The 23,336-nt window shown below is 34.1% G+C and overlaps 1 protein-coding gene across 1 annotated transcript in view; it reads right to left on the reverse strand.

The window, feature by feature from the left end:
* Positions 1–23,336, reverse strand: part of LOC129233726 (UTP--glucose-1-phosphate uridylyltransferase-like) — a 68,508-nt gene that overhangs the window by 20,741 nt on the left and 24,431 nt on the right. The window contains exons 7-10 of the mRNA XM_054867703.1: positions 16,361–16,449; positions 14,045–14,113; positions 11,491–11,522; positions 9,442–9,538 (exon numbers count right to left, since the gene is read on the reverse strand). Coding sequence (XP_054723678.1) covers positions 9,442–9,538; positions 11,491–11,522; positions 14,045–14,113; positions 16,361–16,449 — 287 coding nt within the window. The remainder of the gene's footprint in view (positions 1–9,441; positions 9,539–11,490; positions 11,523–14,044; positions 14,114–16,360; positions 16,450–23,336) is intronic.

Below are 23,336 nucleotides of genomic sequence, written 5' to 3' on the forward strand. Positions count from 1 at the left end.
TGTGAGTTTGTGACACTGGGGAGAGGAGGGATAATAAGAAGTGTAACATCACACATTTTTTTATTTGAACATGCTTATAAAAAAAGGGCGAAACGTGTGATAAGGGGAGGGGAGAGGATAAGGTGAAATGTGCCTTTTTGTGACACGCGGGGAGCGGGCATCAAGTTTGTTGAAAAAAATGTGACATAAGTTATATAAAGGGTGTTTTTTTAGAGGTATAGAACTTTAAGTTGGCAACAATGTTTGATATGTGTGCCATTTTGATAGCTGTCACTTATTTTGTGTTCAGTTCGATTTGCCATTTCATGATGAATAGACAGCAAGGCGGTGCAACATGCCACACAGCGCGTGTCACAATTGATTTATTGAAAGAAACGGTCGGTGAACGAATAGTTTCGCGTAATGGATCCGTGAATTGGCCTGCAAGATCATGCGATTTAACACCGCTGGACTACTTTTTGTGGGGCTATGTGGAGTCTCTGGTCTGCACCGATAAGCCACAGACGATTGACGCCTTGGAAGAGAACATTCGCCACCTTATTACTGACATACGGCCGCTAATGCTGCAAAAAGTGAGAAAATTGGACTTTCCAATTGGACTTTCTCCGAGCCAGCCGAGGTGGCCATATGCCAGAAATCATATTTAAATAAAAATGGCAAAAAATCATGTTTCGAATAAAGCAACATTCATGGCAATTAACAACATTTAACTGTGTTTTATTTGAACCTAAAGTTCTCTACCAAAAAAAAAAAAAAAAAAAAACCCTCTATATGATCAGCCCCTGAGTTTTTAAGACTGCCTAAATACTACCCGCTCTTATTATTTACTCTATGTGAATGTGGAAACTCCTGTTGTTGAAGCAGATCGCAGTACAATATCCCTCCAGCGAGTTCATATATTAATATCCGTATCATGTTGCAAAATGCAGAAACATCAATGTTGACAACGATACTAATATAATCATTGATATCTGATTAGTATTAGAAATGGAAATATTGAAGTTCGATAACATCGATGTTTCGGCGGCATTAGAGAATACATTAATAAGATATCATTTTTACGAGGAAAAACTTTTTCTGTAGAACTAAAGCATTAAAATCTAAATTGTAGGCTTGAGATCTATTAAATTTAATGTTAAGAACATGATGGAGTATTCAAATTGTTAATGACTGCATAAAACATCTTATTCTTTAACAAAATTCGGTACTTTTTTCTTTCAGTTTGATCGTTCGTTGCATTTGCATGTATTCTGCGAACTTTTTTAATAATTATTCTAAAGATTATTTCAGAATTTCTGTTAGCGTTTAATCAGCTAATGAAAACTAAACAAGAAAAAGATTTCTCCATAATTTTCGATACTAAAAGATTTCTGTCTAATCGAAAGAATTTTAACTTAAAATCTTGTGCAATACAACTTTATTCAGCCGGTCCTCGAAGATTTGGATTTCACAATTTTGCGGAATAAATTCGTAACTTTTTAAAAAGTTTTATGTTGACACAAAGGATTCCATTAAAATTTCCTCATTACACGCATGAAAATTTTGAGGGATATACCTATTTCTGATTTTGCAGTTATAATGAACATCGTTAGGCCGACTCTTGGATCTCGATTTCTTTTATGTTCGTGCTCACCTAGAATAATTTTAAACCGTGATAGCAAGCGCGCAACAATAACTGCGATAAATATGTTTTTTTTTTTTTTTTTTTTTTTTTTTTTTGCAAAAAAAAAAAAAAAAGATTTTTTTACCGCAATGAACTTTAAGTCTGCTTATTCATGAATTCGCTTTGAATATTATTCGGCTTTCGTTTCTCCAATTCGTTTTCGGTCCCAGTAGTCCGGATATAAGAGGTTGTACTGCAGTCAAAATGTTTTTTTTTTAAATATAGGGGATGGCGGCCCAAAGCGGGTAGGCCTTCGTAACCCCCCCCCCCCCCCGATGGTGTGTAAGCGGCGATGCATACGTATGTCGTGCTTACATGAACTCCCCGAGTTTTAATCAGTCCCAGTGAAGCAGCAGTTGCGCAACCAGACTTAAAATTTAAAAAAATTGATACATTTCTTTTTTTTTAAAAAAAATAAGTTTTGTAACTTGTGATTAGTCGAAGACCAGCTAATTTTTTTTATTGACAATAACATTACGTTATTCTGACACCATCCACCTACAAACAACGATTGTCATTTCGTTTGTTTCTTTTTTAAATGTAGTGTAATAATTATTGAAATAAAAAACGTGCCTTCGGGCAAAGCGGGTTGGACAAAGCGGGTGTAGAATTTAATCATATATTTATTTATGATATCTTAACTCGTGTGGTGACTTAGATTTTCTATTTCAATAGGATAAGTTATTACTTTAAAATGTTATTTTTTAGGATGGCAATTAATTAATCTATTAATTTAATCAATTATTTATTTATGTTTTATAAACAAATGTGCTGATTTTAAATTAGATAAGCACAACTTTTTAATATTATTTTTTTAAATGGCAGGTAGGTAGTAAACAATTTTAATCATTTATAGCTTCATATTTGATTGGTAAATGTAACAAATCACAATGGTAGGGCAAAGCGGGTTTTTCAAATGTTTGTAAAGTTTGATAATAAATAAATATTGAATTTGAAATAATACAGAAATCCCTTTTTGTTTTCAAGTTCAAGAACCCTGCTAGGAAATAGAACCAAAATTGTTGCAATAAAAATCGAAAAATTACAATTTTCGAGCGTTCTTCGAAAACTTACCGGCTTGGGCCACCCTCCCCTAATTCTATAAAAAAATAAAATACCAAAAGCCTGAAAAAATTACATGAGCACATATAACTCTATAGTGGATAATTAGCTAAATCCTGTAAAAATTCTAAACCCTAAAATCTTTACGCAAAAATTCTTTCAAATGAAAATATTTAAACCTTGGGCTTTAACTGTTAAACGGGCTGTATGCGATGACTTTTCAATTTCGATGACGTTTAGGAAAGAAACTCTAAAACTTTTTTTTTTTTTTTTTAATGTGATTGCACAAAACTTTCTCGTCTACTGTAACGATTCTTTCTAAACTTAGTTAATATTCTACAATATCAGTCAGAGTCAATATACAGTCATTCCATGTCATGTGACCTCGTGATCCCCGCTCGACCATCTCCAATTTAGACGAAATTTTAAAGAGAAAACTAAGCTATGCAAATTTTTTAGCTTCCGAGATCCAAATCCTGAGAATCTAGGATTTCCTAGAAAACTGATCCAAAATGGCGGATCAGCCTGATATTTAGGGAGCTTTAAGTACGGTATGTTGTTAATACATTCAAGTATTTTTGTGAATTTTCGTTCATTAACTTTTGTGTAGTACGTATGGTACCGCAGACCAGGGGCGGCATTTCAACATTTCATTTGGGGGGTCGAGTTTTTTAAACATGAATTTTCTCAGTGTGGAATAAAATGCGAGTACATTTTTTTTTAAGTAAGGTCATTAAAGAAATTCAAATTTTAATATCCACATTTTTAATTTATTTTATAGTCAGCTATAACAGAAAAGATCTTGATACTACCGTTTTCTAAAGTAAATTTTTAATGCACGATTTTTGGAATCCAGAAGAAGAGGAAATCTTGGTACTATATTCCGTCAATATCCAGCGGCATGCTCTTGGCAGTATAGCTGAAGATGAAAGTCTCGCTTGTCCCATCATGCACCAAAAAAAAAAAAAAAAAATCTCTAACCTTCTGAGACACGAAAATGATCTTTCACAGTTAGCTGAGTTGATTGGAATTGGTGAAAAAATAATTGAAACTACAAAGTTATGTTAGAAAACGCATCTTTAAAATTTTTCTCTTTAAAAAAAAATCATGCAAGTTTAAAATTTGTGCTCTAGTCTTCATTTTTCATCATTGAAGTACACTGGCTCTTCGCAAAACAATTCTTTTTGATTCGTTCAACAACTTTTACTTGTACCTGAAATATTTTATTTATCTTGTTCACTAACCTGCACATATAATATTGAACTTAGATTTATCACTAAATCTTGTGTTAATTTCATTAGAAACTGAATGAATCTATTATTTGATACAAAATATTGAGTCAATCATTTGACTTTGCATCATCATGTGGATTTTTGTCACTTTTTTATTTATTTATTTTTTAATATGTCCAATAAATCCAAATTAACAAGAAGTTCTTAATAGGAGCTCGATCAAGAGTTCTAGCTTTAACTTTTAAAGACCATTTTGTACCTCATCCAGCAAAAGTATCTGTTGATGCACGAATTGTTTTCAAAAATAGCGTGTCTTTTGTAAGAAGTTTCCATGAAAGTATACAATATATTGAACTGCTCAAATATGCCTCTTAACAGGAGGATCAATGTTCACTCACTAACTGAACGTACATTTAAAATATGAGCTCAACAATGAACTCAAAATACCAAGAAACTTCTCGTAAAAATCGGGCTAGTCACACTGCACTGCCCTTTCACATTGGAAGCAGAAGCATCATCTTAACACTGCACTTACAAGTACTATGAGACATTTAAACCATATGAGGAAATTTCTTCTTTAGTTGAAACAAACTTATTCTCCATCTATTTTTTTATTATGAAAGTTCTGAAAATGATTCATGAATTTCAAATTTTTTATCCAAATAGCGAAAAACACTTGCTCGTGGCTGGACAGGTCTCGAGTTTCATCAACTTTTACTAAAGATCATCTGCAGATTTTTTTTTTTAACTTCCTATTGCATATGATCACTGATTTGCGCGTTAGGTAAATTGAATTTCCTGATTTCTTAATATTCTGCGCAAAATATTTGGGGGTGCAACCGCCCCCTCTTGCTCCCCCTATTTGCCGCCCCTGCCGCAGACAGAACAATTATGTTTTTGTTTCTCTCACATTTAATTTTCTAACTAACATGTAACAAGAAGAATAAAAAACTTCCAGACTAATATTAGTTGTAAAATTACTATAAATCGGTTCCCATGGCAACCACCATTCATTATACATTATCAAGTCAGCTTTTCGCGTGAACGACAGGCAGTGTTTCAAGCTGATTTTTTCATGCTTACCTGAAAAAACACCACCGGAAAAAAAGAGTTATTTCTAGATGGAAAAATCTGTTCTTTTTAATGGTACCAACAAAAAGAAGATGCAAGGTGATAAACTTCAGTCACAGTGCATTGAAAATAGTCTATTATTTCACTTGAACGATTTTGATAGCCACTTTGGAGGACAATATCTTTCATCAAATAGACATTTAAGCTCTGCAACTGTTAACCATTAAAAACAAGTATCTTGACAATAGAATCACGTAGTACGATCCCTTGAATTATCTTTGTTCAGAATTTATACGTCTAAAATTCAGGAAAAAATTTCCCACCTCGCATTTTCGCGAGTTTGCATGCATGCTACACAAAATCTAATGAGCTTAAACTCACAAAAATACTTGAAGGTATTAACAGCCGCAAAAGTACTTTAAGCTTCAAAAATTTCAGGTTTCCAGCATGAAAAAACGTTTCTGAAATCTCAGCCTAAAGATGGCAATTTATCACGAAAAGCTGATCCGCCATTTTGACTCACTTTTTTGTGACATCCTAAATCCTCAGGAATTGGATCTCGGAAGCAGAAAATTTGCATAGGTTAGTTTCAAAGGCATCTCTACACATCAATAAAATCTCATCCAATTCGGAGATGATTGAGCGGGGACGATTTGAAACATTAAGTCAGCTGACGTAGAATGACTTGATACTGTAATATGATACACATAATCCAACGCAAAAATGTATCAGTGACCAATTTGATGATATTTTATAAGTACACTGTAAAAAAAATTCGGAAACGTTTCTGAGTATATCGTGCAGCTGCGGTTCATGAAATTTTCAAAAACGTTTCTGAGTATTTCGGAATTCTCTTTCTGTAATGTCCGGAAACGTGTCCGAGTATTTCGGAATCCTCTTTCTGTAATGTCCAGAAACGTGTCTGAGTATTTCGGAATCCTCTTTCTATAATTTCCAGAAATGTTTCTGAGTATTTTGGAATCCTCTTTCTGTAATTTTCAGAAACGTTTCTGAGTATTTCGGAATCCTCTTTCCGTAATTTCCAGAAATGTTTCTGAGTATTCTGTGCAGCTGTGGTTCATGAAAGTTTCGAAAACGTTTCCGAGTATTTCGGAATTCTCCAAACAATTTTCAAAAACGTTTCTGAGAATTTCGGAATCCTTTTTCCGTGTTTTTTCTAAAAAATAATTCTTTTTTAATAGTATTGCATGCCATATCAGTTTCAATTCTTTGATATCTAAGAGCAATGAAACAAGCAATTTTAGAATCATTCGTGGATTTTTTTTTTCTGAATTTCTAATGACAAATAGCATGGTTAACAGCATAACATATGCACAGTTATAAATTTTTGAAAATTTCTGAAATAATATAGTAGTTTCATTCATAATCACAAAATCGTCGGGGGAGGGAAGGGGAGCACTTTCTCAAAAGTGGGATTGTTTGTTAAACAATATTAAACTTCAGTTTTTCTCTCAATATTTTCAAGACAAAATTATCAACATACTGTATTTTTAATGCAGAACTTAAAAACATATCTTGTATCAAACTTGATAGCTTTTATTTTCGGATAAAATTTGACAGAACTTACCTACACTTTTCGTTCCGAAATTATTTCACGTCAAGTCAATTTCTTTGACGAACAAAGTGTACCGAAAAGTACCAACAGAGAAATTGATGAATTTAAATATGACACCAAAGTCCCCCTGCTGGAACCATTCGGGTTTATTCCTCTGTTCTTGCCCTTTTCCAGTTTATCACAAATATAGATACTTAATCAAAATAGGTTACTGATTTAGAGTGTGCGCAAAATGCATTATATATTTTATTTATTAAAACATTGAACTCTATTACATGATTATTCCATTTCATATATACGAGAGCTCCCCCCCCCCCACACACCATAAGAGTGATGGTGCACCCATAAAATGATATAAAGCGCCCCCCACCTTAAAAAAAGCAACCCCATGAAAATGTCAATGGCACAGTCTGCGTGGTTAACGCCCCTCGTCTTCTCACCATATGTGCATTGCATATTAATAACATAGTATTTAAAAACTGATCACTTTTAAAACGATGACATGAAATAATATTACTTTTTATTTCAGCATGTAAATGCAGCTGTTCCATTTTTGCCACTGACTCATTCCTCCTGACTGTCCTACATTAAACTAGTATATCCACGAAGGAAATGTTATTTTCGGAACTAATGTCAAGGAATTTTTTTATTGTTAACCACATTTAACAAAATGAATAAGCAGATGAATTAATTTCATAACTATGTTCTTACTAATAGATAACATGGTCATTTTCTAATGGTATAAATATTTTTAAATGAATGAATAAATTATAATAAAAAAAGATAAATTATACCGGCACATTTTTTGTGAAGCATATTACAATACTAGAAAATATTTGCATTACCATATTTCTAATGAATTAAACAATTGATTTTTTTTTCTTTTTGAACCAAAATGTATGTACATCCAAGTATTTCGAAATAACTTTTCTGTGATTGCTTCTCAAATATAAATCTTACTTCTTTTGCGTAATTAATCAGTTTCAGTTAGTTACAACAAATAGTACACCGCGCACATAGGTATGTAGGATAACTTTAAATTAATTCGATAAACCCAAAAACAGTTACAATTGGAGCCTCATCAAATGCAAATCAACAAAAATATAAATGTATATAACAACATGTTTTAAAATATTCATTAATACTTACAAGTGAACATGAGCGGAAGAAAATCTAAGTACCTCCATTACAACTGAATAAGTAATCCAAAGGGTTTCGTTTCATTAAGTATAAACACGGATGTTGAAACTATTCACGCTTGAACACACAATATATATCTAATTATGGTCGCATTGGAAATTGTAAAGAAGCAAATGGTTATTAACTAACTTAATAGCTGCGTACATCGTCTAAAAAATCAAGGGCAGTCCAAAATGCAAAGGCGTAAAATTAGTTTCGACACATTTCACTACTCTCTAGACATGAAATAACAAGCAATCCAATGCTCTGCAGCAACCATAGATAAGAAAAAAAGAAGTTCTCGTTATTTCCGACTCATTGGCGCCTGTGTTGGAAGGATGAAATAGGTATCGAAGCGTTGCGTCATCACTTCCGCTTCTAGATATCTTGAAATAACAAAAAGCTTTCTGAATATTGAGGAATTCGCTATTGGATGAAGGATTCCTACTATTTCGGAAACGTTTCCGATATATCTAGAAACGTTTCCGAAATTTGTTACAGTGTAGGGAAAGTTGGGGAAGAATAGGATAGTGTAGAAAAGAGTTATATACCACCATTTTATCAAATTATTATGATAAACCGCGCAGAAAGTCCTTCTAATGCTTTTGTAAGCTGAAAAGAGGCATTTATCCTCAGGGCTGAGGAGTCGAAGGGAAAATGACCGATTCTAGATCCACTCCAACCCTTGGGATTTCAGGACCTGCGACTCTGACTCCTTTACTCCAAAATCTGTCCGGCATCCATTCCACGACTCTGGCTCCACCTCCACAGCCCTGTAAATCCTTAGTTTGAAAGAGTTCTGTCAAGTAATTTGAGTGGTTCTCAGAGATTTTTACTTTTCCGTGTTTTAAATCTAAAAAAATCTTCTAAAATAACTGCTCTAGTTCAGCGAATTTTAAGTTTTGAAGTGTCACAAAACTGTTTGAAAACATAATCATACATTTTTTCTTCCTTTTACAAAAAAGGAAGTATTGCATTCGCGAAAAAAATTTCACTCAAAAATCGACCTTAATTTCCATTTTACTCACCCCCGAATGAATACTGAGTTTTTTTTTTGACTCGATCACACGTGGATAAGTGCCTAAGAACGTATAGACATGCGGAATATCCATAATGATGATTCCCGAGTTAGTTACACCGAATTTTCCCTTGACGTCTGTATGTACGTGTGCGTATGTATGTCGCGTAACTCAAGAACGGTAAGTCATAGAAAGTTGAAATTTGGTACATAGACTTCTAGTGGAGTCTAATTATGCATCTCCCCTTTTGGTTGCATTCGGGTGTTTCTTAAGGGGTCTTTTGCCCGTTTTGGGGGGGGGGGAATCATTGTTAATTTCGATGTAAACTCAAGTGGGGTTATAATTTGGTGGACACTTGGCGATATATCGCCAGTCTTTTGGTCGCCAAGTTTTGTCGCCAACTTAGCGACAAATTTGGCGATTTTTTTTTTTTTTAATTTGTTTCAATTTAGCCACAGTTGGTGATATTTAGATATTAAACTATTGAATCACATTAACATTGCCAGTAATGAGGAAATGATATTAAATTGGAGTAAAAGGAAGTCATGTGATGCCCAACATCAGCTCGTTGTTAGTAAATATTCCCCTTTTCGCTAGATAACAATCATTTTTGACAAAATCTTTTTATGCTGATCTCACCTTTGGATTCACGATGACTTCCATATTCAATCTTTGTTCTTCAACCAAACTGGCAATTGTCTTCAATTTCATCCACAAGTTGTTTGTATTGAAAATTCTAGAAAAGAAATAAATAACTTTACAGATACAGAGTTCAGTCATTCTGAAGAAAAAAATGAGATTTCCTCCGCAGATCCTCTCTCATTTTTATGGACAATCTTAGGTGGTATGTGGTGCATTTCGTTTGAGAGGCTGTGAAATACATTTTTAAAATATAAAATCAATGAAGCATCTTCGCCGAAGTTTGAAGAACGTTGTGTCTGCGTGCTACCGCCATTTTTTGACATAAACAAAGAAACCTAAAAGAAGAGAGAGGTGGCACACAGTGTGTCTCTGCAGCTAAGAAGCATTTTTGCCCGAGGTCAAATAATTGTGACGATTTGCAAAGAGCGATGAAAAATAATATGTGCTAGTGTGTTGCTAAGCATAAACCAACGTCAAGAAACATTTTTGCTGAAACACAAATGATTATGACGGTTTTAGGGAGGGGTGGAAAGCATAATTGCTGCCAAGCGACAAGCAACACAATTAGCCATTTTCCGGAGTGAAAATGATGATGATTTATAGGTAGAGGTGAAAAACAGTATAAATCTGCCCCTAAGCAACAAGCAGCATGAAGAAGCATGTTTCTGGAGTGCGAATGATTATAACGATTTACCGAAAAAGATGAAAAACAGTATAATATGTGGCTTAGCAACAAGCATCACCAAGAAGTATTTTCCTGGAGTGCAAATGATTATAACGATTTATAGGAAAAGAGGAAAAACAGTACAATCTGCGGCTTAGCAACAAGCATCACCAAGAAGCATTTTTCAGGAGTGCAAATGATTATAACGATTTATAGGAAAGATGGAAAACAGTATATACCTGCTGCTGAGCAACAAACAACACCAAGAAGCATTTTTATGGTGTGAAAATGATCGTGACGATTTGTAGGGAGTTCTAGAAAACTATATGTGTCTGCCACTTAAAAATTTTTTTGCTGGAGTTCAAAAGATCATGACGATTTGTGAAGTACCTTTTGAATTTGTGTCCTAATGCTGTTGAGTGTGCGAAGAAAAGTCAACTTTGCTGACTTAAAGCCTATACTCTAATTGTGTTATGTGTGTAATGTATTTTCTCATAACAAAGCTACAGAGTTATTTATGTTAAAATACTATAAGTCAAATTGAACTAATAATTTGTATTATATACGATGCTCTGTACACTCACTCAAATAGTTTAAGTTTTAAATACTAAAATGTTGCTTGCAAAGCAACATTAATCAAAAATAAAACGTCCTTTCTTCGTATTTTAAACAATGCTTACGTTCAAAGAGCACAAACGGTAGCGACCGGTTGGTTATTCACGTGACAGCAATGACGTCAGCGGTTACTAACCGGTTGTTCACGAACCAATGCTTTATCAAACGCTTTCGGTTGATCACCAGTTAATTGCGAAAACATGACGCAGACGAATAACACGCAGGTGAAAAATACATATAATTGGTCAAAAATGTCACGTGGTTCCATCAACCAACTAGAGTTGCGGTCGACCGGTAGATCAACCGATGAGGCTCATAAAACGACATCGGAAGCAACCAGTTAACCGGTAGCTCTCAAGAACGCTGCGATTAGCAACCGGTTACTCACCGGTCGATTGGTGAGGTTCGTCGAACGCAAGCAATATGTAGCAGGCTCATAACAGGCCAAAGCATTTGAATTTTCACAAGCACCGACTCAATTGCAACAGTATCAAAGTTAATAAAATTCAAACTAAGCGTCTAACAATTTTGAACAAAGTACTTCATGACTCAAATCAAGCTAAAATCATTATTACATTCTTTCACATGTCAAAAATTCGATTATATGAAAAAATAGCCTTGAAGACATATAATATATCTTCTCTCTCTCAGATATTTTAACTGAACCATAAAAGGTTTTGATATTCGGTGTTGCCAGTTTCACATCGATTATTGATCTTTTAAAAAAGAATGTTATTTTATTTATTTCTTTTTCTTTTTATACTTACTTGAATTTGTTAACACTTTTGAATTCGTCCACCTGGAAAAGAAAAACGAAAATTACTCTAAAAGAGTGTTTTCGCATTTAACTAAAGCGCAGTTGAATTCTGTAAAAGAAGTATTTTAAGCCGTGCTGATTTTTTTTACGCGAAATTTCTAATAAAAGCTCTCAACAATTATTGATCATCGATATTTTCTGCCTTTCTGTAAAAAATAAATTTTGAAACTACTTCCAATTTTCGTTTTTGTGGGGAACATTGCAAGAAATTATTGATTGCCAGAACTTTTCAGTGCAGTTCATTGGATACATTTTTCAACCGAAATTCTATAAGAGATTTAATACTCCTTTTTTGTTGTAAAAAAAGTTTGTTGTGTAGCTCGAAATTCATCTTTTGTGAGTCGCGATACATGTAATTGAACGGAGCCACACGCCAACATTTTTACAGAACAATATTTCATGTCACATTATATTCAAAGGTTTGCTAACAACTAATCCATTTGTAAATGTTTTTAAAATTACATATTTGACATTGAAATGAAAGAAATATTATGTAGGAAAAAAACACTGCTTAACAATTAGTGAACATATTTAAAAAGGTTAACAAGAGCAATTTAATAGAACAAATAGGGAAATGTGGGGAAAAGTGAAATAGAGAAGATAACTGTTTCAAAGTGAACAAATTAGACATTTATTTTGAAAATTATAGCACATAAAGGAAGAAAAAAGTATTTTGCAATAAAAATTGCATTGAAACATTTTTAATTTTTGCAGTTACTTTGTGCTTTAAAGAAAAATAAGCGGAAAATTTTACTTTTTTTTTTTCTCATGGAGCGCAGCGAAAAATGAATAACTTTTCTATTGAAATATTTGATATAATGAATGTGTAAATAAAAAGAGTGAATTATCGAAAAGATATTGAAACAATAAACTAATTGGTTAAAATATTATCAGATGGATGGCGCTAAAAGCAGAGCAAAAATTTTACCATTTCACTTTGCACCACATTTTCCTACTTTGATGAAAATAAGAGAACAACTGTGTCTCTTCTAAAGCTTGACCGCGAAGAGAAGGCGGCTGACCTTGAAGCAAACACATCATTTGTGTCGTTTGTAATAGGTTGAATGTTATTATTTTGTGATAGATAGGATGAGTAAGAACGACTCTCACTTTTAGGGGCTTTCTGGTTGATTCCACCTATTACAAATGATACAAAATGAGGTTTCGCTTCAAGGTCACCCGCCTTCTCTTCGTGGTCAAGCTATACCTTTACCTCTCAATTTTTTAAACCACGCTTAAATTATTGCATCGCAATTATTACAGCGATTTGAATCATTATAGCGATATTTGGATTTTCGCGTTGCAGTGCACATAATGGGGTCGTTTCCTTCAGTCAAAAGTACTACTTTTAGTCACTGAAATTGATGGAATAAGCAAAAAAAAATAACATGGAGCGAGGAAAAAAATTTCATTTTCACAACGTTTCATTTTTAATTAACTTTTTAAAAGGTCCGATTTTGAAAATAAGGCGTGGTTTTTATGACGTCCCAAATGATGTACTTTGGCGAATCTGTCTACCGTGTTTCCACGCTATGACAATCAAGAAGTGAGTTAACTGCGCTCTACACTTGCTATCAACCATATCGTTGCAAGTGCACGTGAGTAATGATATTGCGCTCTGTGAATGGCATCAGTGAATGGCTTTTCATCATTTGTGACGCCATCGGCAGAAGCGTAAACAATGAAAGCGCATCGATTGAAATAATTTTTTAAAAATATTAAACTCAATCAAATTATTTAAGAAATGTTCAGATCCTATGTTTTTAAGCATGCTCTCTCAGAAAAAAATACTTTTGAAATTTCGGAGACGACCCCATTAGCATCTATATATTTACTAAATATAAAGATTTTTAAAGTTTAATAAATTACTAAAGCGCTCTCAAGAACTGGCCAGCTGTAATTCCTTTTATATGCGAAATAGGCTGCGATGAATTAAATCAGATGGGCTTCACAAACTTAATGAAGTACGGTAAAAGTAACCGAAGTCACTGAGAAAAGCATCAATTTTTTTTTTTTTTTTTTAATGTCCGTTTTATTTTTTAGTCATTGTACAATATTATGTACTAGTGGTAAACGCACAGTTTTGCCCGTAATAGAAAAATTAGAAGGTCTTTTGGTTCGGCTGTATATTTACAAATAATGTATGGTGAATTTTCTTGCTAATTGGCTTGTACCCATGTTACAGTTCCTCGTTATGATAATTTCGTATCTTGCCAATTGGCTTGTGCCCGTGTTACGGTTCCACGTTATGATAATTTCGTAATTTACTCGTTCATCTTATAATAAGTTTGTTCTTAAAATTGGAATAGAAAAAGAACCACATCGAATTTTCGAAAAATCGCTTCGAGGTGCACACCCCTATGCTACGAACTAACTTTGTGCCAAATTTCATGAAAATCGGCCAAACGGTCTAGGCGCTATGCGCGTCACAAAGATCCTGACAGACAGACAGAGATTCTGACAGACAGAGCTTTATTATTAGTAAAGATTATAAGTAAACTCACCTTGTCTTTTGGCACTTGAGGTAGTTCTAGTAGACGAATCTTGTTTTCATATTGGATCAAGGTTCCACCCTAAAAAGTTTTCAAAAGTGAAATCGTTTTTAGCAAGGTGAAAAGCTGGATTATTTTATATTTTCAAAACATTTAATACTTTTTCGTTAAAGAATAACTTGTAAGTTGTTTTAATAAAAGTTACATTTCGATAAAAAGCTTTTAAAATAGAAGCCTAAATCGTTTATTCAAAGCATTGCTTCCACACTAAGTTCAGAAGTTTAAGGAAAAGAAAGACCAAATAAACTAAAAATGAAGGAAAGCTTTTTATTCCGTTAAATTCTAGATCCAAAATGTAACAGAAAAAACATCGATGTGCTTGAAAATAACATATATATTTTGGAGAGTATATAAAATAACTTCAAACTTTTTGAGAAATAAATTTTATACACGGTAACGGCACCAGTAACAGACATGCTTAACACATCGCTCTCAGGTTAACTCAATTTTCCGAGCCTTTTAACCCCTTAACGATCGGATAATTTTCAAGAAAACGGTCTGCATTCATTTTTTCATTTTCAGTATTTTTTACATTAAAATTTTTAAAAAATTTAAAATTTTATGAAAAGTCAACAAGAAAACCCAAGCAAGCAGCGAAAATTTAAGAAATGCGTCTTTTATACATTAAAAAATAATTTTAATATTTTGTGTAATATAAGTAAAGATAAGTAAATTTTCTTGTGTGGTTAAGTTCAAAGCTTGAGATACAGAGATCAACGTAACAATCTGGTAAGTTAGAACCAAATTTCATTTCTTCATCTCTGCAATTACGGGCGAGCGGGAAGGGGTTAATGTATTTAGATTTTTAAAACTATTTTTTCGCTCATGCAACTACATCTCATCTAATGTTTGGCTGCTTTTGGATCCTCTAAATTAGTTAATTCGAGTTTTATTTGCTCAACAACGAAAAAAGGTCTGACCTCCAGTAACAGACACCGACAATTCTGATGATACCCAGTAATAGAAAGGATGAAGAAAGGATAAGTAATGGACAGAATTCACTTCAAATCTGAACCGGTATCTCCCTAAGGTCTTCGATCTGAAACCTTATTAAATTGAAATAAACATAAAACACTGACAGACCTCGTGGTGACTGCTCATAACCTGTCTTGTAAATACCAACACAATACAAACACATAAGACACCAAACACATAAGACACCAAACACATAAGACACCAAACACATAAGACACCAAATACATAAGACACCAAACACATAAGACACCAAATACATAAGACACCAAACACATAAGACACCAAACACATAAGACACCACCCATACAACCTAACACATAAGACCACTGTCTTGTAAATACCAACTGGCTCATAAAATTTACTCTAATAACACTAGATGGTTGCACCGTATTCATGGGTCGCAGCAACATCAGTTTTACCCGCCTAAGTTTCTTATTATTCAAATCCAAACTTACGACTGTATGTTACCTGACCATTGTCTGTTACTGGTGCCGTTACCCGTTATTTTTCCAACATTGTTAAAAATTATATAATACATGTTACCGTTAAAGTATGAAATCCGTTATTTTATAGAATACCTAGTTATTTCATGGAATAACTGATCGTGTCCGTTAAAGTGTAAAACTCTCTTGTATTTCATGGTTTAACTAGTTATTTCATAGAATAACGATCTGCAGCCCGTTAAAGTGTAAAATGATCTATATCATATATCTTGCACGACAAATACATTCACCTTCCACCCCTACTGCATTTATGAACTATTCTATGCCATAGGGAGAGAACTTGTTTAGCGCGTTGGCGCCAGTTCATTCCGGTTAATTGATTGCTTGAGCGTACATTGCCGTCATTTTAGTAATCCTTGTTGTAACAAACTATTTTATGGTACGTTTCCATAAATATCATTTATACGCTGCATAAATTAGATAAATTGCTTCTTTTTCATTTTAATTATCAATCATTAGTTTATTTAGAGAATAACTGGTTATTTCATTTTAGACAAATTGTTTATTTTACACTTTAACTGTCTCTCATTAGTTAATTTATAGAATACCTAGTTATTTCATAGAATAACTAGTTAAAGTGTCAAAGTAACAACATATTACACACATTAACGGACTCGATCAGTTATTTCATGGAATAACTAGGTATTCTATAAAATAACTGCATTATATTCTTTAACGGTAAAACATACATTAAAACGCATTTTTCTGTATGATATTTACAATGATATTTACATAAAGAAATATATTTTCTATTATAATTTATTATTATATAAAAAAATCGTTCACGTACCTTTACATCACTTTTCGTTTTATCTGTTAATTCCATCACAAATTCATGACCTTGAGATTTTGTCGGATGTACAAGTGATTTTAAAATGTCTAAATAAAGTTAAGGACATACTTTACTGCGAAGTAAAAATTAAAAAATTGCCAGACATACATCTTCAGTGAATAGATAGAATTGTATTTTCTATAGATAAATAGATAGAGGCCGACAAAAATTGTAAAATCTTTGGTGTCAGTAAATTTACAAGGTCCGGCTATTAGTTTTCAGGACTGACGTAACTGTAGGAGAACGAAAAGCCGGAAGATGACGCTAATGATTGCATATTGAAGAGCGTTTTCTTGCGCACGTGCGGTGCAATCGGCGTCATTCTAAAGTAAGAAGTTCTCGTGGAAAGGGCGCACTAAAACGTAGCTCTCAAATTCCTGTCCTCGAAGCGAAACTGGAGCAAAGAATTAACATTAAATTTTGCTTCAAATTCTGCAAGACAGTTGCAGAAACATACGAAATTTTGAAACAAGTTTACGGCGGGGAAGCGTTATCCCGCTCAAGAACTTTTGAATGGTTTTAACACTTTCCGGACGGGCGCGAAAGCGTCAATGATCCTCACACAGGTCGGCCGCAGTCCGTACTTACGCTGGAAACAATTGAAAAATTTCGCATTATGGTGACAACAGGAATTGAAGAGGTACGTTTTACGGTACGGTGCGCCTTTCCACAAGAACCACTTACTTCAGAATGGCGCCGATTGCACTGCACATGCGCAAGAAAACGCTCTTCAATATGTTATCATTAGCACCATCTTCCGGCTTTCGTTCTCTTACAGTTACGTCAGTCCTGGAAATTAATAGCCGGACCTTGTATTTCTCAGAATTTATAGGAAGGTACACAGTAGGGGGTGAGCTAAAGAATATTTTTTTATTTTTATATGGATGATGGGTAGTGCAGAAACGGTGCCATTGGTGGAGCAAAGTGCACGTAAAAAATTTGAATTTTTTTCTAAAATTTCTTGATCTGCCGCAATTGTGTTGAAGTTGCAACTATTTTTTGATGTATTTAAGCAAAATTATGCAATGCCCATTTTGCAAATTTATTAATGTATTCTTTCCTTCGGAAAATTTAAACAATACTCAAGTAAAATGCTATTTCTCCTATAGAAAAGTTTCAAACTTAATTTTATGTGTTTGACTTGCTTACATTATGTGTTACAGAAATTATATTGCAACTGTAACGAAAACCCTTTGAAGCGACCTCCCCTACTCTAAGCGGCCGAAATTTTACGAAACGGAGTGGTAGCCTCTCAGAGGGGTTTCACTGTATTAGAAAACTTTGTGCGGCGCTTTATTTGCTTTGCGTTCAAAACCAACGGAACAACCCAGAACTCATAATCAGTACGGATCCAGGGGGGTCTAAGGGGGACATAGTCCCCATCCCCATGAGGTCGGAACTTACACTAGGTAAAATCTAAATTTCGGAGATTTTTACTACTGCAACACTTTTGCGAATTTCAGTTTGTATTATGTTTAAATAAATATACGTATACACTACATATATATAGTGGCGGAGTGGTGGATAAATTTGGGGGGGAGGAGGATAAGAGGGCTATAGTTCCCTCCCATGAGGTCTGAACTTACACTAGATAAAATCGAAACTTCAGAGATTTTCAATACTGAAATACTTTTGCGAATTTAAAGCTGTATTATATTTAAGTAAATATATACACTGTACAATAGTGGCGTATTATTGGAGGGGGGGGTGGATAGAGAATGTAGCCTCGTCTCCTATTTGGTTAAAACTTACAACAGATTAAATTTTGATCTGCAATGGTATGGAAAGATTTGGAGGAAATCCTAGGCAAAAATGATAAAGAATTAAAATATAATGATATCATTTTTTTTTCTAGCAGATAAGAACGAAAATCGTGTTGCCATTACTACAATTATAAATTTTCAGAATTCCACTTAAAAAATTAGCAAAGCGAGAGAATGGAACATTACATAACTTTTGAACTTGCTCTTAATAATTTGTGTTGAAAACTATTCCGTTTCCAAAAATTGAACTGATTCAACAAAATGTCCATCGAACATTTTTGATTCATTACGCAATTAGCACAATATTTGCATATTGGAAAATAATTATTTTCAAAAATGATTACTTCAGGCATCAAAAAAACACCAAACTATCCGAGATCTGAATGCTATTCGATGCAATTATTATGGTTAAGAAAATGCCTACACATGCAATTACTCGAGAAAATGAGGTTTTAATACTTATATAACATTGCGTTTCGAAAAAGAAACATCAATTGAGACAATCAGAAGCAAAGAGATGTAATGGACTTTTTAAAGTTTCGAGTAAAACACATTTTAACTTCAGATCCTTAGTAAGCTTTCTTTCGTTTTTTTCTAAATCATTCAAGGCAGCATCCACCAGAGTTATCTAAAACAGAGGAGAATTTATCCCACCATAATTGTACTGATTATCTCCAAATTTTTAATTTTGGTCCTTTGCTTCTCACTGCCTCAATTGACCATTTTTCCACACACAAAAAAAAAATCTTATTAACTAGCTCGTTAATTCGATATAAATAATGGTTAATGGGGTCGTTTCCAAAATTTTAAAAGTATTTTATTCTGAAAGAACATGCTTAAAAACATAGGATCTAACCATTTTTGAAATAATTTGTTTAAGTTTAATATTTTTAAAAATTTACTTTAATCGATGCGCTTTTATTGTTTACATTTCTTGCCAATGACATCACAAATGATGAAATGCCATTCTGTGTTGCAATTCATAGAGCAAAATATTTAATTTGCATCTTTACTCATGTGTATTGGCAACGATATTGTTGATCGCAAGCGTAAAGCGCAATTTTAATTCGCTGCTTGGTTATCATAACGTGGAAACACGATACAAAGATGCGCCAAAGATAATCATTTGTGACGTCATCAAAACCACGCTTTGTTTGAAAAATCGGACATTTAAAAAAAATAATTAAAAAATAACTGTTGGGAAAATGATGGAATTTTCTGGGTCCATGTTATTGTTTTTGCTGATTCAATCAGTTTCAGTGACTAAAAGTACTACTTTTGACTGAAGGAAACAACCCCATTCGCAACTCCAACGAACTATAGGGGGCACTGAAGTCACTGTCTAATGGCGGAATTGAAAACTAAAACAAACGCACATGGTAACGAAGAAAATGCTAAAAGTGTTGTGATTTTTGTTCGTACGTATGATTTTTTCGCTTTATTCTTTTTAAATTAATTTTCAAAGTCTTGTGGATATTCTGGCCCACGTAGAAAGAAATGAGAATTCAAGAAGCATTACTAAACGTCAAAGATTAATGCAAACTACGTAGTTCGAAGTTCTAAGCAGCTATTTCCACGATGTTGAATTCGATATTTATCAATTTTTGATAAAACTAAATAATAATTGTGGCCTGACAAGAATAACAATTAATGCTAGAAAATTCAATGTGACATTACAAATTGTTATCGGAAGAAGATGATACTTTTTTGCCTTGATTGGCTAGAGCTTATTTTTTTTCCATTTGTAGAGCTGAGTTATTTCTCTCGAATTCCCGAATCGGTTCATTTAAAAATTTTCTGTTTCGATTTTTCTAATTTCTGAGTTACGATTTAATTGTGTCATGTTATGCAAATCATCAACAAAATTCTCACGATTATATGGTGGTAGTTTTCTTTTCAGTTGACTGACCATTATTTTCCTTTCACTTATCGAATTCTGTAATCTTACTACCATTTTATTCCACTCATGATAAAAATTAAAAATGGTTTAACTAAAAACGCGAAATCTCGCCAAGGCTACTTTGCTCGCACTATACAAAAACTATAACCCTAAACAAATTTGGCGAAACCTTTCAGCTGAGAATAAAAGGAATAAAGTAAATTCTTTCTCGGTTATTCATTTTGTTCTACGATAATATATTCAAGAAAATATTTTGCATACTGTCCATTCCAACTAAATGCTGCTGTAAAATATGGTAAGTTTAATTAATTTAAGATTAAAAAAAACCCCATATTCTTACAAATTCATACAAAACAATAAAATTTTTTACCTTGTATAACGTTATCCAAGTTTGTTAATCCAAAATTTTCGCTTTCACCAATTATTAAGGAAATAATGAAAACTAACATTATTTTGAGAAGCTCGAGAATACTACTAAGGGACGAATTAATTTCTGTAGCTGAAAGCAAACTAAGACACATCGATTGCGTTAATAAATACTCAGAACAAACTGCCTGTGTTTACGTCAACAGACACACGTTGTTACGCAACGTGGCAATGCTTTAGTTTCATTTGCAGTTTTGTAAATCACCGCAAGGTAGCGTATTCGAGCGCTGGAGTTCCGAATTGTTAAATGGCAAGTGCGTTTTCAAGTTGTCATGTAACCTATTACAATTTTTTTAAATTTATATTTATTTATTTATTTATATATATATTTTCTATTCATTATCATTTTTTTTACTGAAATCTATCTACGTCTTAAATCTACAAATTATCACCCCATAGCCGAACTGGTTTTTAGCTCTGTAATCTATCTACATTTTAAAGCTACAAACTATCACCCCATAGCCGAACTGGTTTTTAGCTCTGTCAAACATGCAATATTTTCTTTTTTCGCTAGCATTTTAAATGAAGTTATTTTAAATAATGAAAAAAAAAATCGGCCTAAATTTATTAATTTCATTTGGAAAGAACCGCGACACTGCAACCAAGTAAATAGCGCTAAAATTCCAAGATTTCCGGTATGGACTTGAGCTTGTTGATTCCTGGTTGGCTAGAAAATCAAGCAGAGGGCGGAGCCAATTAGTTGGAGGATAAATTCTCGCCAATTCATGGGCAACATTTTTCATCAAATGTCAACACTCTCTAAAATCTCATGTCTCGTCCTTTTAACATCAGATGAGGCTAGGGCGACGTTGTATCACAGGCCAAGATCGACATCTTTCTTACTAAATACCTGATTATATGCTACATTAAATATATAAATTAGAGTAACTCTGATCTCTTTAGTAACTCTAGATCAACAAAGAATTTATAATGAAACAGTCTATAGCTAGGAATACCTAACTTGCCAGTGTCGTAATGCTTTGATCAGGATCTGAGTAGCTTTCACAATGCTGCCAGGTTAGGTTTGCCCGAACTGTGTAATGTAAAGTTGAATTTTTCTTTGAGACGCTGTTTAGTTGTCAATGTTCTATCCCGAAAATGTAATGAAAGCGTTACGCAAAAGATCACTTGGATAAAACTCTCCTACACATATTTATGCGCGAAACTTGTATCAAACTCTTTTGCAAACTTAAGGTCATGCTTCCCTGTTGCCATGACCAGGGTTCGAAAATGTCATGATATTTTCGAAAATATCCGATATTTTAATATACGCTCTATAACAAAACAAATCGACGCACGAAGAAGCAATCATCCGATCGCTTTGAAATTTTGTATGCATGAGTGTTTTGACCAGATAAGCAAATAATTAAAATTTGGTGTCCAGTGAATGAATAACTTGATCTCCAGCTCATCGAAACTGCGCATCCAGCAGATGTATATAAAGAGCAGTTCTTCACCAGTTGTTAAAAATTTCGGTTTGATTGCGATTCAGATTACCTTTCAACAACTTAAAAATGCCTCGTCGCATGGTTCTTGCTCATTACGAGCAACTGTCAGAGTTTAAAAGAGGTCGTATCATTGGATTGAAAGAGGCCGGTTGGTCAAATCGGAGAATCGCTCGTCATTTGAATCGAAGCGATGCGGCGATTCTAAGATGCTGGCAAGGATGGGTGGAAAATGGCAGAGTTCAGCGTCAGAATGGTAGCGGTCGACCTAGGGTCACAACAGATCGTGATGACAGAGTGATTGTCAGATTAGCTGTCATAGCCCTTTCTTCAACTCTATGAACCATCAGACGTTCAACCGAAACACTAGTGTCCATCATAACCATTTACAGACGGTTGGGACAATGAAATCTACGCTCGCGCCGACCGTTACGCCACCTGCCACTGACGCCTACACACTGCCGAGCCAGATTACAGTGATGCATGGCTCGATCAGGTTGAAATGGTGCCGACTGGGAACGTATAGTCTTTAGCGACGAATCCCTCTTCCAACTGTGTCATGACGATCATCGAAGACGTGTTTGGAGACACCCAGGGCAGAGGGGGATCCTGGTTTCACTTTTGCAAGCCACACTGGCCCTCAACAAGTCATTTTGGTCTGGGGTGCTATTTCCTTTGATAACTGGACCCCTTTGGACGTAATTAAAGGTACACTTACTGCACAGTGGTATGTCGACGACATCCTAAGACCTGTTTTGCTTCCGTTCCTTTTGCAGTACCCTTGGCTGGTTTTCAGCAGGACAATGCCAGATAACATATGGCACATGTTGCTATGAACACTCTGCAAGCTTGTCAAACTCTTCCGTAGCCTGCCAGATCACTAGATCTCTCTCCCAACGAGCATGTCTGGGATATGATGGGAAGGCGATTGCCAAAGAATGTTGATAACCTCGTCTGACAATTGGAGCGAATTTAGCCGGAAACACCGCAGGAACCCTTCGGGAGCTTTATCGGTGTTTGCCACGCTGTGCTTCAGCTGGTATCTAGGCTAGAGGCGGGTCAATACCTTATTAAACTTGTTACTGTAACTCTGACATAAATTATTCAATTGTTCTGAGAATTTAATCATTTACTATTTTGTGCTTCCTATCCACAATTTTTGTTTCAATCGGATCACTCCTTCATGGTGCGTTGATTTTTTTGTTATAGAGTGTATATATCCGATATTTTCAATAAACGTAAACTAAAGTCTTCAAAATAGTAAATGCATCCTCAAATCACTCTTTATTTGCTTAATTGTTATTACAAAATGTAGACTTAAAATTAAGGTTTCTTTCATTATTTATATCTAATATTTCATTTTACATTTTTATCAACTTTAATGGAGTTAATTTAGCATT

Source organism: Uloborus diversus, unplaced genomic scaffold (genome assembly GCF_026930045.1).
Source record: "Uloborus diversus isolate 005 unplaced genomic scaffold, Udiv.v.3.1 scaffold_662, whole genome shotgun sequence".
Lineage (NCBI taxonomy): Eukaryota > Metazoa > Arthropoda > Arachnida > Araneae > Uloboridae > Uloborus > Uloborus diversus.